This window comes from Haliotis asinina, chromosome 12 (genome assembly GCF_037392515.1).
Source record: "Haliotis asinina isolate JCU_RB_2024 chromosome 12, JCU_Hal_asi_v2, whole genome shotgun sequence".
NCBI lineage: Eukaryota > Metazoa > Mollusca > Gastropoda > Lepetellida > Haliotidae > Haliotis > Haliotis asinina.
Window position 1 is genome coordinate 47,294,450 of NC_090291.1, and position 15,187 is coordinate 47,309,636.

At 40.3% G+C, this 15,187-nt stretch overlaps 1 protein-coding gene across 1 annotated transcript; it reads right to left on the bottom strand.

The window, feature by feature from the left end:
• Positions 1-951: 951 nt before the first annotated feature.
• LOC137258081 (lysosomal protective protein-like) lies at positions 952-14,948 on the bottom strand. Its single transcript, XM_067795634.1, has 13 exons — positions 14,586-14,948; positions 11,885-12,055; positions 10,990-11,101; positions 10,278-10,328; positions 9,571-9,657; positions 7,543-7,698; positions 6,416-6,507; positions 5,923-6,019; positions 5,233-5,403; positions 4,225-4,437; positions 3,592-3,678; positions 2,706-2,810; positions 952-2,134 (listed from the first exon to the last, which is right to left on the bottom strand). The coding sequence occupies exons 2-13, from the start codon at positions 12,043-12,045 to the stop codon at positions 2,048-2,050; spliced, it is 1,419 nt and encodes a 472-aa protein (XP_067651735.1). The 5' UTR covers positions 12,046-12,055; positions 14,586-14,948; the 3' UTR covers positions 952-2,047.
• Positions 14,949-15,187: the final 239 nt, after the last annotated feature.

Below are 15,187 nucleotides of genomic sequence, written 5' to 3' on the forward strand. Positions count from 1 at the left end.
GATACCAACTATATGTTGGACACCACCGATATCTGCTGTATGTTGGACATGACGAATACTGGCTGTATGCTGGACACGACTGATGTCAGCTGTATGCTGGACACCACTGATGCCGGCTGTATGCTGGACACCACTGATGCCGGCTGTATGTATGCTGGACACCACTGATGTCGGCTGTATGCTGGGCACCACTGATGCCGGCTGTATGTTGGACACCACTGATGCCGGCTGTATGCTGGACACAACCAGTGTTGACTATACACTGGATAAAACCAACCCGATTGTATGCTGGACATGACTGATAACAGCTATATGTTGGACACCGACTGTATGTTGGACATACCTGATACAGGTTTTATGGTGGACACCAACGATACTGGCAGTATGCTGGACACCATGTCTGTTTGTTTGTTTCTTGTCAAATCCATCCACATGGTGGTGGTCTGTATATAAACAAACAATCCAGTAATCAACAGCATGAGTATCCATCTATGCAACTAAGATACAATGACATGACTTTGTCACCCAGTTCATCGATTATCACCATTCAATCTCTTTAACCATGGGTTACTGAAGACAAATTCTAACCGGACACAGATTCTGAGTTCTGAATTTGTCTTCAGTAACTGATGTTCATGTAAAAGGCGACCAACAGGATCATATGGTGAGACTCACTGACTTGTATCTCACTTGTGTAGAATGATGCTCATGATATTGATCCCTGGATTGTCTGGACCAGACTTGACTATTTACAACCGCTGGAATATTGCATTAAACAACAATGTATACAGGCACAATGCTGGACACTCCATCCCCAGCAGTATGAGAGGTGTAACTCTCTCACTGAAGGTCTGATAGTGTGATAGTGTGATAGTGTGATAGTGTGATAGTGTGATTTACTCTTCCAAGGCGTGCAATTCTCGGATATCAGAAATAAGAAGAAACTAAATATTAAATGTGTTGTAAGAGTTTATTCATAAAATAATCTTAACTTAAAACATAAAAACATGAATTTATACAAAATATGATATTCAGCCACAAATTGAAGTTTAAAACATATCAGTCCCTTTACCAATACCCCCTGAGACAATATTCAGGTTGATATGTGGACGGGGAACCACAGCCTAGGCATCAACCTGATCAGTAAACACTGACCACAAAGCGTTGAGGGGATAAAAAATTGAAAGGTTTCAACATTGTGGAACTAAAATACACAAGGACATCCTTAACCTAGGCCTGCTAAAAGCACTTGTAGAAAATCATCACCATAAATTCGAGTCAGTTTACAATATTTATAAAGTTGTCTGATAAAAATGCTTTGAATGATAAAAGATTAATATTTTGTAAACCTTCCACTCTAGATGCTAAAAGCACAATGTGAAAACAAGACTTCTCCTTAGAAAACAGCTAAAATTTGCTTTGTGCTGATCCTTTGTAAATACACTGTGTAAGTATGTCTGCGATCATAGGAACTAGAATCAAGTGACATCAGTGGGTATGATACCATGGAAACGTCGTTGTTGTTAATACAACTGTACTGGAATGAATTAGTTACAAAAACAGTTTGCGTGCAGTACAATCATAATATGGTAATCTTAAACACACTAGCATCCATCTATCGCTCAGTGAACCTCTATATGTACAGTATCACATTCAGCTGCCTAAAATTGACACATGGGATGAACAGTCATTTCTGCCCTTCCTAAAATGCTTACCGCAGTGAACACATAACAAATTTTCACTTTGAAATATCTTGGTCTTTCCCTTGACAAATTCCAGTAAATTCCGTTATTATATAGAATTAGAACATATAGAATTTTAATCTCCATTCTATCATTAATACCCTGAAGACATTCAACGTTTGGGAAGTGACATCAATTTGACATCTCTCCAATTAGTAACTTTACACAATTTCCCCTACATGATTGTTTCAATTAGCATTCTTCCAAAGCGTAAGATAATGAATGGAGACACTCTAGATTATCGCCGACTAGTATGTTTGTTTGCCAAACTAAGAAACCATTTAATGAAAGTATGGAGAGGAGAGTTATACAAGAGGCTGGCCTTTGATGAAGCTCTTGAACATCTCCAGCCCTGGAACAGGCCGATCTGTGGGCACCATGTGACCGGCTCCCTGCAACATAACATCAATATTTATATGTGTGTTCAGCATGTGCTATTTCTGCCAGATAATACCTCATATACCAGACATTCGCACTGCTCAAACAAAACTGTTCCCATGAAGCATAGGGACAAGCGCTTAAGTGGAACTAAGTCACATCGTCAAAGCATCAGTCATATTATAGTTATTTAAATATACATTACAGGAAAAGTGGAATGGAGCTGAACTTCACTTCCAATGTGATTGTAGAGATATGAGTGAATGAGTGAGTTCAGTTGTAGACCACACTCAACAATATTCAAGCTATACGGAGGCAGTCTGTAAGTAATTGAGTGTGGACCAGACATTCCAGTTATCAACATCATGAACACCAGTCTACACAATTGGGATATGATGCCAACTTTCATAGTGATGTATATGCATTTGTTTTGCCCTTGATCACTGGTTGTCAGTCTCAAATGGCACAGTTATTAATTTCAACTCCTTTGGGATCATACAACTATTGCAGTCACTAGGCACACCAAGCTAATGTGGCTCTCACATCCTTATATGGCACCCACTCACTGGCATAAGTAGGACTTACCCTGACAGTAACGAGGGAAAGATTGTCGAACTGCTTAAAAAACCCTGCCACTTGTTTTGTGCCATCCTCTGCCTTATAGAACCACTCCTTCCTGGCGGACGGTGTCTGAAACATGATACACAATGAAGTCCAATGTCCTTGCCAACACTATCCTCTATATTCAGATCAATACATACACTTCCACATCATTAATCGGGACCAAGAGCTGCCTAGTCAAGTATCAGTAATTCCTTTCATTATAACACAATAATAAAAAGTCACACATATAATAAGTGCATTTATAATGTACTACATGACATTTATTGGATGAATTCTCATTGCGCTATCAATCAGATCACATTATTACCCCGGATAACCTGAGCTGCCACGTAGGCAACAGAAGGTTAGTAGTCACATGAGTTATCCCACTGGGTACCCACTTTCTGCGATTTTCCAATGTACTTTTCACATCTAAGGCTAAGTGACAGAGAAGTTTTCTTACATGCCGCCTATGACTATTCCAGCAATATGAAACTATGGGACACAGGAGTCAGCATTACATTTGGCGTATTTGACAACACACTCAGCATTTATTCAGCTATACCATGAGGGTAATAATCATGACTGGACAAGTCAAACCAGTGATTGATATCATGAGTATTGATCTAAGCCACTGGGATACAATGACATGCATTTACCGACTCAATAAGCCTGGTCATCTGAAACAACAACAAGCACAGGCTTTGCTATTATGTTGGAAAACTTAAGTTAAGTTAGCATTGTGGGGCTTATGTTTTCGCGTGAATTCAGTTTTTTGGCACAAACTGCAAGAGCCACGGAAAAGATGTATGGATGTACACTCCATAAAGCATGGCCAGATATTCTGAATATAGTCCAGTATTCTCACCTGTATGCCAAGACCGTCCACGAACCATTCATCGCCGAGGAAATTGCAAGCCATGTCGACATCACCATTGTATACCAGCACTCGTTTCTGAAAAAAAGGAGATCCTGTATATCATACTCCACGGCAAACCAACAGAATTATTTTACCATTTCTTGAAAACAATTTTTAGAGACCAGCAATATAAAAAACTAATTACAATTAAGGAATCCTTTCTTAGCCAGTCCAAATCTCTTAATATCAGGGTATAATGACGCACAATCACAAATCCTGAGCAAGAAATCAATCGTTTACCGAGGATGGCACAGATGACGGCATGTTATGCAGAATGCTGGAAACCAGCCATTCTATCTCCATAGAGAAGAAAAGGACTTACAATATATATGTGTTTGTTGTTTAGTGCTGCACTTAATACTGTTGCAGCTGAATGGTGATGGTCTGTAAATAATCAAGTCTGAACCAGACAATCAGGTGATCAACAGCATGAGAGTTGCTTTACTCAATTGGGATACAATGAAAATTGACACGTGTCAACCAAATCAACTAGCCTGATGACCTGATTCTGTTGGTTGCCTCTCACAACTTGCATAAGCTGCTGAAGACTAAATGTAACCCGGATCTTCCTCCAAAACTTACCCCTGCGGCAAGAATCTTCTTGTACTGTGCAGATACTTCATCGTAGACTCTGATGTAGTGGCTGCCGACGTCCCCGCTACATGTCTCCCACTGCTGAACCACACTGGGGATGTGGAGGGCTGTCCTTACCTCCTCTGAGTTTAGATACATAGCCACATTCCTGGCATCGATACATGGAGGGTCCAATTTCAGCTTAGAAGCAGACTTCATACGCTGTAACAGCAAAGTCACCTGCTTCAGCAATATCGACACACAGAAAGATTGGTACATCAACAAACACTGAACAACATTATGAAGGTATACTATGCAAAATAAGTTAAGGCTTCTGACAACAATAGTTAATCTGTCATGCCTTAACTACTGCATAATTTCCGACTGTAACTGTTGATATATCTGGAATTGAAAAGGAAAAATTGTATGGATAGACAACTTTTTATTGCAACAAATGCGATGTTCCAGAGTATATCCTGACACTGTTATTAAGCATATAATGAACAGAGGATTCAAGCAGTCAACAAAATCATAGGAATCTATTGCAATAAAGAAGGTGTCTATCCATCAAAGTGTCCCCTTCATCATAATGTCACTGAAACAAGTTATCTCTGGAACTGTATTGTATCAATTAACTGTATTAATTGATTATCATCATTATTCTTTGGTTTCAAAATGAAATGTATAGTGGAAGCTATCTAAACTGGCACTCAAAGGGACTGAAGAAATAATCGGTTTACACAAAGTGCTGGATTTTAGAGCTGATAATGTATAAGCCATGGTTGGGACTGAGATTTTATGCTGGTGTTGACAACTTGCCCAATTGGACAGCTGTTGGTTTTGACAGCTTCCACTGTAAAATGTTACTTCTTGAGAACCTTGTGAAAATAATCAGAGTATTCTGAAAATCGTAAACAGTCATTTGAATGATGGAATGGAAGTCCTTAGAATGGTAAGTGTCAGTCTAGATTGTAACTAGTATCATTGGATGCACAACATTTGTCTGACTGAGGTTACCATTCTATCTTTCCTGATGGTGTCCAGAAATCCGAATGGATAGCCAAAGTTAGAGGATTCCAGAACGTCAGAGTTGGGTCTCTTCCTGGACATCACACCTCCAGCACACTCCCCGTAGAGGTTGTAGATATTCAGGCCCCCAGCATACACAACACTGGATGCTGCTGTCACCTGGAAACAAAAGTCAGATATTGGAAGAAAGTTTTACAAACGTCAACCTCTTTAGGAATGCAATGTTTAAGGGTATATCCTTACTCTTTCATCAAGTAAACAAAGAAGTTGTCATCCATAAACCTCATTCACCTGGCAGAGTAAATGGAAACTCGGACATGTTGTGTTCCTCACAACAAAGATGCTGACATCGATAAAACTATCTTCCTTTCGTGTGTATCTTCTAAATGCCATTCAAAGACTAGAACATGGAGGATGATGAAGCGATCTTGTTTGGGCATCAGAATGGTGATCAAATGGTAAAATATTTCTGTGCTTAAGTATTTAAGTATTATATTCCTGTAACATGTGAGAAGGGAAATAGTCAGATCTGGGTCACATGGCAATGTCCGAGAGTATGAGCTTCACTCCAGACTGCCCTTCCCTCATCTGCCCTTCTTGTCAGGAATACAACTGAGGATCTCTTCTGTCATGAAAGCTCCTCTTAAGGAATACAACTGTCTGAAATGCTCGACCTACCACTTTCTGACACTGGGGATCCTGCATCATATCCGTGAAGTAACACCTCTCAGTGGAGTTGGTTGAACAGCAAAACTTCTGTAGGTCCTTGAATGCACTGAAACCGAACACATACCACATGACCTCAACATGTCTCAGCTGAAATATTTTGGATTTTAGTTTGAGTTAATGGTTATCCCAGCATTAGAACATAGTCATCTCATCTTATAATATAAGTTAAATACCACATATCACCATGGCCAAAGCGAACAACATATCAAGCAAAGACTTGGTAAAAACAATAAGAATTGATCCTAATTTATGTCAATAAAGCGTCCTAAAAGGTACAACATTCTCTACAGTAGGACAAACAGTACATGACAGATGATTTGATTCGGTCATATTGTGACTGATTCTACTGCTTTTATAGGAAAATGGCTCTGCAACATCAGTTTATCATCAAAAAGGTGTGGATTGATATGCCTAAAGAGAAATACCACATGGAATACCACACCTGTCTCCAATCAGTCCATGGTAGTAGGCAAAGTAGAGGAGGGAGTTGTCATTGAATTTGTTATTTGAGAGTCCATTACCAATTCCCATACCCTGAAAAACAAACATGGACATGCTAAGACTCTCAGTGACTGCCAGTTCTGGGCCACTTTCACAAAGCACTTAGGTGATCATAAGTCACTAAGGTAGTCCAAGTGAGTAAGTGAGTGAGTTCAGTTTTACGCTGCACTCAGCAATATTCCAGCTATATGGTGGTGGTCTGTAAATAATCGAGTCTGGACCAGACAATCCAGTGACCAACAACATGAGCATTGATTTGCACAACTGGGAACTGATGACATGTGTCAACCAAGTCAGTGGGTCTGACCACCCAATCCTGTTAGTTGCCTCTTACGACAAGCATAGTCGCCTTTCATGGCAAACATGGGTTGCTGAAGGCCTATTCTACCCTGGGACCTTCGCGGGTCACTTAGTCCCATGTTAAAGAATGGGAGTCACGGTTAACCTTAAGTAAAGGATACTTTGAAAGGAGCCCCTGCTTTAGTATCAATGGTGTTTTGGGGTCTGGGCGAATTGGCTGTGACTGAGAGTAAGTGTCTAAACCCAAAATAGTGTTGTTTATAATTCTGGTTGTTTTTACTGATGTCAGTGATTTCACCAAGTGTCGTTAGTGACTGTTGAAATGGCGCTCTAGACTTGTGTAAAGCACCTGAATATGGTACATAGAAAAGTACTTAGTCTGGTGTTAAAACTACATTGGTTATTCCAGGGGAGTGTCAGCCAAGTTGTTTAAGTGTTCACTCATCACCCAGAAACACTCGGGCTTGATTCCCCATGTGGGTACAATTTGTGAAGCTCATATTAGATGCACCTCATTGTGATATTGCTAGAACATCACTCAGAGCAGCATAAACCCACTGACTGACTCACTATTCCTAAGTCCCATCAATTTCAAGACATTTTTATTCCCTGAGGCCACTATTTTTAGGCCAACAAACCCAAGCATTTCCATGCAAGCGTGTTCTATGACAGTATTAATGCAAGACAGGGACATTTAGATCTTTCAAATTTTAGGTGTGCACATTAACTTAAAAAATATCAGCATGTACTATGAGTAGATCATTTTACCTTGAAGTTGATTTCTTTGTCGTCTACCACCAGGGAACTGAGGGTTGGCACATAGATGCCTCCATAGCTCTCTCCAGTGATGAAGAAGTCATTCTTCGAGTAGTTCTGGTACTTGGAGAAGAAGTCCTTGAGGGCCAGATAGTTGTCGTGGGCAACCTGAAATCAGTGTGACATGCAGAGCCTCGTTAAAGACATAGTGGATGCTACAAATAGATACTGTAAATGTTCAGAGTGATGTTATTCCAGTCTAAGTAAACTTAGCCTCAGTACCTCTCGTTATACTCCACTACTGAGTCTAACAAAACCTAGTAAGATGTCGCGTCAGGTAACCTTTGAGTGACCTATGACCATCCAATCAAACGTGAGAAGGCCTGACGGATTTAACCAATCAGACAACTGCTACTGTCTAAGGTTGGTGGGACTTAAAAAATTTGCTAGTCACTCACACTGATCCTCAATAAACGAAAATCTGCACAAAACACAGGTATTTGACCTGCAGTGCATGTGCTTAGGGCTTTCTGATAACATGGTTACCATTAGCTAATATTTCCGCAAGCTGACATCTTTGAATACTGACAAAACAGTATTTTCAGTGACTGTTTACTCACTGTTGACAGTATTGTAACATGCTCCATGTGCATTACCTGGTAGCGATCGTATGGAAAATAGCATTCGGAATTGTTCGGGTAAAAACTTTCTGAGGTAAAAGTTCAAAAGGTATTTTGCAATTTGGTAAGCTGTGTTCTGACTGGTCAGTCTCAAAGGTTACATCCTACTAGGTTCTGTCAGACTGAGTAGTGGAGAGTAACGAAAAGTACTCAGATTAAGTTTACTTAGACTGGATGTTATAAAGGAGTGGGGTGACCCAGTGATTTTAGTGTTCACTAATCATGCTGAAGGCACAGGTTCCGTTTCCCAAATGGGTAAAATGTGTGAAGCCCATTGCTGGTGTCCTCCACTGTGATATTGCTGTAATATTGCTAGAAACAGTGTAAAAGCAAACTCACTCACTATCTGTGTGGTTGACCAGCAGACTTACCTGCCCCAACGTATGTGTGGTTGAAGAACAGACACATGCCCCTATCTTTGTATGGCTGAAGAGCAGACATACATGGCCCCATCTGTGTGTGGTTGAAGAGATGATGTACCAGCACCTATCTTTGTGTGGTTGACGAGATGATGTACCTGCACCTATCTATGTGTGGTTGACGAGATGATGTACCTGCACCTATCTATGTATGGTTGACGAGATGATGTACCTGCACCTATCTATGTATGGTTGAAGAGCAGACATACATGGCCCCATCTATGTGTGGTTGAAGAGATGATGTACCTGCACCTATCTATGTGTGGTTTAAGAGCAGCCATACATGGACCTATCTATGTGTGGTTGAAGAGATGATGTACCTGCACCTATCTATGTGTGGTTGACGAGATGATGTACCTGCACCTATCTATGTGTGGTTGAAGAGCAGACATACATGGACCTATCTTTGTATGGTTGAAGAGCAGACATGCATGGACCTACCTTTGTGTGTTTGAAGCAGACATCTGTGGATGTATCTTTGTGTGGTTGAATAGCAGACATACATGGACCTATCTGTGTGTGGCTGAAGAACAGACATATGTCCGAATCTTTGTGTGGTTAGAGAACAGATGTACATGACCCCATCTATGACTGGTTGAAGAGAAGACACATCTGCCTCTATCCATGTGTGGTTGAAGAGTAGACATACACAGACCTATCTTTGTGTGGTTCAAGAACAGACACATATGCCCCTATCTTAGTTTGGTTGAAGAGTAGACATACATGGCCCCATCTGCGTGTGCTTGAAGAGCAGATGTACATAGGCCTATCTTTGGGGAGGTGAACAACAAATGTTCACGGCCATACTTGGGTGTTTCTCAAGAGCAGACATTACATGACCTTATCTTTTTGTGATAAAAGATCAAAAGCAGACAAGCAGCTGTGTGAGGACGAGCAGATGTAAATTGCCTTATCTTTCGTTGGATGAAAAACAGACTCACCTCGTTATCATCTGTTGTGTAATTCTTGTCATCGGAGTAGGAGAACCCCACACCTGCAGGTGCCTCTAGCCATAGCATATTGGCCACCTACAGCAACAAACTTAGCATCATAAAAATGGTACACATCATTAATGGCATACAACTAAACAGGCCATATCATGGTTGTGTTTAATATGGTTACTTGGCATTACATGTAGCAACATTAAACTCAATGGCCGTTGATGATCCAGTCTGAAACCAGGACAATCAATGATTGATACAATCACTTACACTTCCAAGATATCTTGATATAATGACAAACAAGTAAAAGGCAAATATTCTTCCAAATTGTTCTTCATTTATGTCATTCATGTTCTTCATTTAAGTTTCTGGGATGTTCCTTGCTCTTTTGTCAGGTGAATTGTAATTAACATTATATTAATATAAAGCTAACTCATATGACCTCATATGACAAACAACTAAGATGTCATACATGTTGAACGATCGATCCATGTTATCGTCTCTTGTGACAACCATTTGGGACAAACAATGAATGCCAAAATTGTCAGGATCACTGTAAAGGATGTAGTTCATTACATTTCAATATACAGTGAGGCAGGGTGTACATGTTTTCAATGGGACCAACTCTTAGTCCAGGTTTTCCGTGTGAACAGTTTTAAGAACTGGATGTACGTCTTAGTGAGTATCACTGCATATCAACTACTTACTGATGACCAGCTGGTCTTACTGTACGTCACAGTCTTCCCATCAGGCATCACCTGGAATAGTTATTCAGGAAATATTGTAAATATCATGTCCTTCTAACTACATATACTGAATACCAAAAGGAACACAATTCTGGCTTTCGGGGAAGTTTTTCAACAGAACACATAAGCATGAACCCTTACTTCTACGGCACTTCATTTTTTTGAAAATTATGTTTCTTTTGATGTTCAGTATACTTTGTCATTTTCGAACTTTTAGGATACTGGAGGTGAACGGATTTTAGTTTCACAAATTGTGAAAACACTGCTAATCCAAGTATTGTCATGTTATTAACACATGTAATGAAATTAAACATGTCAAACGATTGTTAGTAGATTTTGCCAGTTTGAATACAGATTTTTCCAGTTGGTCTGGTCACAGTCAGGCGAAAACAATGTCAGGTGAAAAACAGAAAATGGCCAACACTGTGTACAGTTTTCAAATACTTCAGATGTTACGGGGTAAAAAATGATATTTTAACTCTGGTTAACAATGTTTGTTTTCTTAAATAATCTAGTTGCCATCCTTCTAGCCCCCATGCTTTCATTTGTCAATACACTGAAACCCTGCTGACATCTCTTTAATCATATCCCTGTAATATATAATAGAGAGTACAGCTCATTTAATATATGACTGATATCAACAACATTTCTCCCTATGTTTATCGTCACTTACCCTGAAAGGTCCGTTTTCTGTCAGAAGTCCTAGGTCTGAGCTGCAACCCGGACCGCCATTGAGCCACAGCACAACTGGGTCAGTAGCAGGGTTGTTCATAGATTCCACAAACCTGCAACAACACTGCACCATTACATATGCTGGAACCCTGGTGCATACAGATCATCATGCATGAGAAGTCCTTGTGTACTTCCAGACATAGTCTCTACATAGTAGTGTAAATGTGGCAGGTACCCTGGTGACAACACATATGTGGCACCTAATGGCAGATACCCTGGTGACAACACATGGCTGGCCCCTAATGGCAGGTACCCTGGTGATAGCACATGGCTGGCCCCTAATGGCAGGTACCCTGGTGATAGCACATGGCTGGCCCCTAATGGCAGGCACCCTGGTGACAACACATGGCTGGCACCTAATGATAGGAACCCTGGTTACAGCACATGGCTGGCACCTAATGATAAGCACCCTGGTGACAACACATGGCTGGCACCTAATGGCAGATGTCCTGGCGACACCCAGGGCTGGCACCTCAAGGGAGGTAACCAAGTGTTATTACATAGTTGGCGCTATATGGCAGGTTCCCTGGTGACAGGACATGGCTTGCCCCTCAGGGGAGGTAATCCAGTAACAGTGTGGTAATAGTGGAGGGCTGGCACCTAATGGCAGGTACCCAGATGACAGCACCTGGCGGTCATTACCTAACTGAACACCATGTATCAAAACAAACACACTGAGACACACTTATACATACTAAAGATCCATCACTTTTAAAAGATATGTATATTTCCTGATTCACTTACACCCAAAGAACTTATACTCACATTAACTGATCTATACAATGGTTATAGTTTAAAATTATTTTTGAATTTAAACAAAATGAAATCATACTCACCAGTAGTGCAATTTCTTTGTGCCAGATGCTTTGAGGTACCCTGAGTACTGTTTGAATGGCGGTTGCTTGCTTAAGCCAGGCATCATTTTTATTTCATCTTCCGGAACCACAGCACAACACACTGTTGCCATGGCAACCAGTGCTAGGAAGCTTGGAGCCATCTTATTAAGTCTACAATTCAGAGGGAGAAAAAAGTATATGTTAAAAGAAGTAAAATTTCCATTTCAAAGCCCTGTTGAGAAGACACAAGTTGTAGGTTTGGAAACAATAACACATGAAAATTACACTGACTAGAAACATCAGAGACTAGTTGACAACTAGTTGTCAGTGCGATTCAATCTTGCTACAGTAACATAAATGTGTAGTTCTTTGAGGAACAAGATTAAATTATTCATGCCCAACTGGCTACTTAACATGCTCAAGGAAGATTGTTGGTAGTGTCTCTTTGCTTCACACATTACTCTAACAAGTGTTGTGACGCAGCTTTGATATGCTGAACCCCTAGTAACTTATGCTGGGATTCTTAAAAAAAATGTATCATGATCTCAAAATCAAGAAAGTAACAATGAGGCCTTGTAATTATCCACAATGTTCACTACACAAGGGACTGCTTCCAGAACAAAGCTATGTAGCGAATGTCACATGCCACGCTCTTGGTTTAGTCATTAGTAATTAATTACAATACAGGACAATCTGATAATGAACATAAAACCGAAACAGTAGGAGGATTTAATTACTGGCACATTCAAAAAGGCTTTGACACGTTGTTACAATTAACAATGTAAGTGTCAACAGATACATGCCATGTTTGCACTGTAATTAGTTTACAGAACTGAAACTAACGAAAGTTAATTCTGAGGACTGGGGACACATTCTAACAATTACTGTCTGATTAAAATAGGTTATTTCCACTTGTCTGGCAGGCTAAGCGGATTAAGAGTTGTGGGTGAATGGTTGTGCTAAGTTTGTTGATCCCTATGAAAAAAGGTCCCCCTTCACCCAGCCGGCCAGGGGTTTAGTGAACACCGCTCACCATATCAGACAAGCGGACATGGCTGCAGTGTTTATCCTACTAACATGATAAAGTGAATATGGTTCGCCTTTGTAAATGACAAGATGTTTCCCTTAGTGTATGGACTTCTGTCAAGAAAGTCAGAGCTGACATGCAATCGGTTCTTTGACTTAATCAACATGTGAGCAAATCAACTGAACCTCCGCATTGAACCAGAAAACCTTTTTACCGACTATGAGTTTGCTGTCCAGAATGCCCTGAAAAGAGTCTTTCCCTCATGTGAATTGAAAGGATATTTCTTTCATAATGGCAAAGCTGTGTGGAAGAATGTTCAGAAGTAACACTTGACAAATGACTACAAGAACACTGCTGTGCCCCTCCTGTGACAAGCAATAGCTAGTGCCTCTTCATCTTGTGAGTGATGTTTGGTGGCAAACTTTAAAGCAAGAAGTCAATGCCAAGGTTTTGGGTGGAAGGAAACCATGGACGATGTTTGTGGAACCATTATAACACAGTAGGGCCACGCACCATCAACCATGTGGAAGGCTGGCACTGGAAGCTTAGCCTTCAAATACCCGACTCACATCCGAACATTCTTACATTCATAGACTTTAAAAAAATGAGCAGGCATACACGGAGGCCGGCACACTGCAGCTTCACGGTGATGGTTCCAAACCTCCTCATAAGCGGAAATGGATAATGCCTTGTCTGTGTACAAGCGACAACATGTCAACGGAGACAAAATTGTTAAGGAATATCTTGATGCAGTATCACATTTAACTGGGTACTAGTGATCTAGAATTGATGTACAAATGTATTGTATGCAATACAATAATTGCATGTGACTGTGTATTTATAACTGCTATGCACTATGAAAAATGAATGAACCAATGTGCAGTAAATGTATACATGTATACAAAAAATGGTGATGAAATGCATGAATTAACTGTGTAACTGTGAAAGTGCTATGCAATATATGCAATATGAAAAATGAAATAGCTTTATGCATCCATAGATAAAAAAGTTTTTTTTAAAGCCATTATTAAATATTGGTTAACCAGATATCCTCTGACCGGCTTAGTTGACCAAATATTACAGACAGACAGGGGAGCAAAATAAGAAGTTCACCTTTTGTTCTCAGGGCTTATCGTGCTCCACTGATCTAGAACCTTTAAACAACACATGCTGGACTAGTGGGAAAACCCTGATTACAAAATTATTTTTACATTCATTTTTAAAGAAATGGAAGGACACACCAAATTATAGTAGTAATTTATACTGTACAGAATGTATAAAGGGGTGGTTTATCCGTCATCGTTTATCAAAGTCAAATGTAGACTCATTCATTAATATATATACTTTCTGTTTCCATATACATATCTAGTGTTCTACATAATGATATTACCAAAACGAACTTGATGACAAATAACATTGGCACCACAATTTTTACGCAATCTCCTCCCAATATAAATATTCATGATCCGGGCCCAGTCTACCGGACTATCTGCTGAAAGCATGCGCTTCTAATATGTCTAAGGTATTGATAACATAAACAGATTCATGTTTTAACGTAGCCACGAAACTGAACGTGATTCATCATGTTATACAATGACGATCGACATTGCAAGATCTAATGCCAGTGCTAATGAGTGTTTCAACTCGAACCGATTATCAGTAGAGATAACCTACCTCTTGTGAGCAGACGGGCGTGAGAATTCTTACTGTACTACTGTGTAGATAACGTCCTGACAGCCCCTTTACTAGTCTATCAATCCAATCACGTGCACGGAGTCACATGACAAAATCACGTGCCGGGGTAACAAAGACATATCACGTGATTCGGTAAACCGAATCTTTCTTGATCGGACCGATTTGTGTCATTCCGAGTCTTGGGCAGTGTTCACGTTCGTCACCACTCGCCCCTTTCCGTTTGTATGTGACTTGAGACACCAATCCATTCATCCTCGATATCTCCAGGGTATACGTTCCGATAAGTCTCCGCTATACCCTGGACGCATCTACGAGTCGGCCCGATAATTTTATTACCTCCCTTTGCTGGCTTCACATTCTCACAGTAACCAATCAGCTAGGCCGTCGTTATAACCGAGCTTGCCAGTGCCAAGAAAGGCAGTAGTCGCGAAAGTTTGCGAAAGTATGTGCAAATAATCCTTCTACCTCTTTCAGAGAACCTCTGCATGGTTTGCTTTGCCAACTTTAATCGGTTTGATAATTTGAAAAGCGAAAGCGAGTTGTGATTGGTTCGCTCAACTTCCCAACGTAGACACCCGATT

Bases quoted from the DNA above. Each gene is read 5' to 3' on its own strand.
- LOC137258081 (XM_067795634.1), bottom strand. From the start codon at position 12,045: ATGGCTCCAAGCTTCCTAGCACTGGTTGCCATGGCAACAGTGTGTTGT. The intron at 9,658-10,277 runs GTAAGTAGTTGA...TTGTTGCTGTAG, and splicing joins GTAAGACCAGCTGGTCATCA to GTGGCCAATATGCTATGGCT. The intron at 6,508-7,542 runs GTAAAATGATCT...TTTGTTTTTCAG, and splicing joins ACAAAGAAATCAACTTCAAG to GGTATGGGAATTGGTAATGG.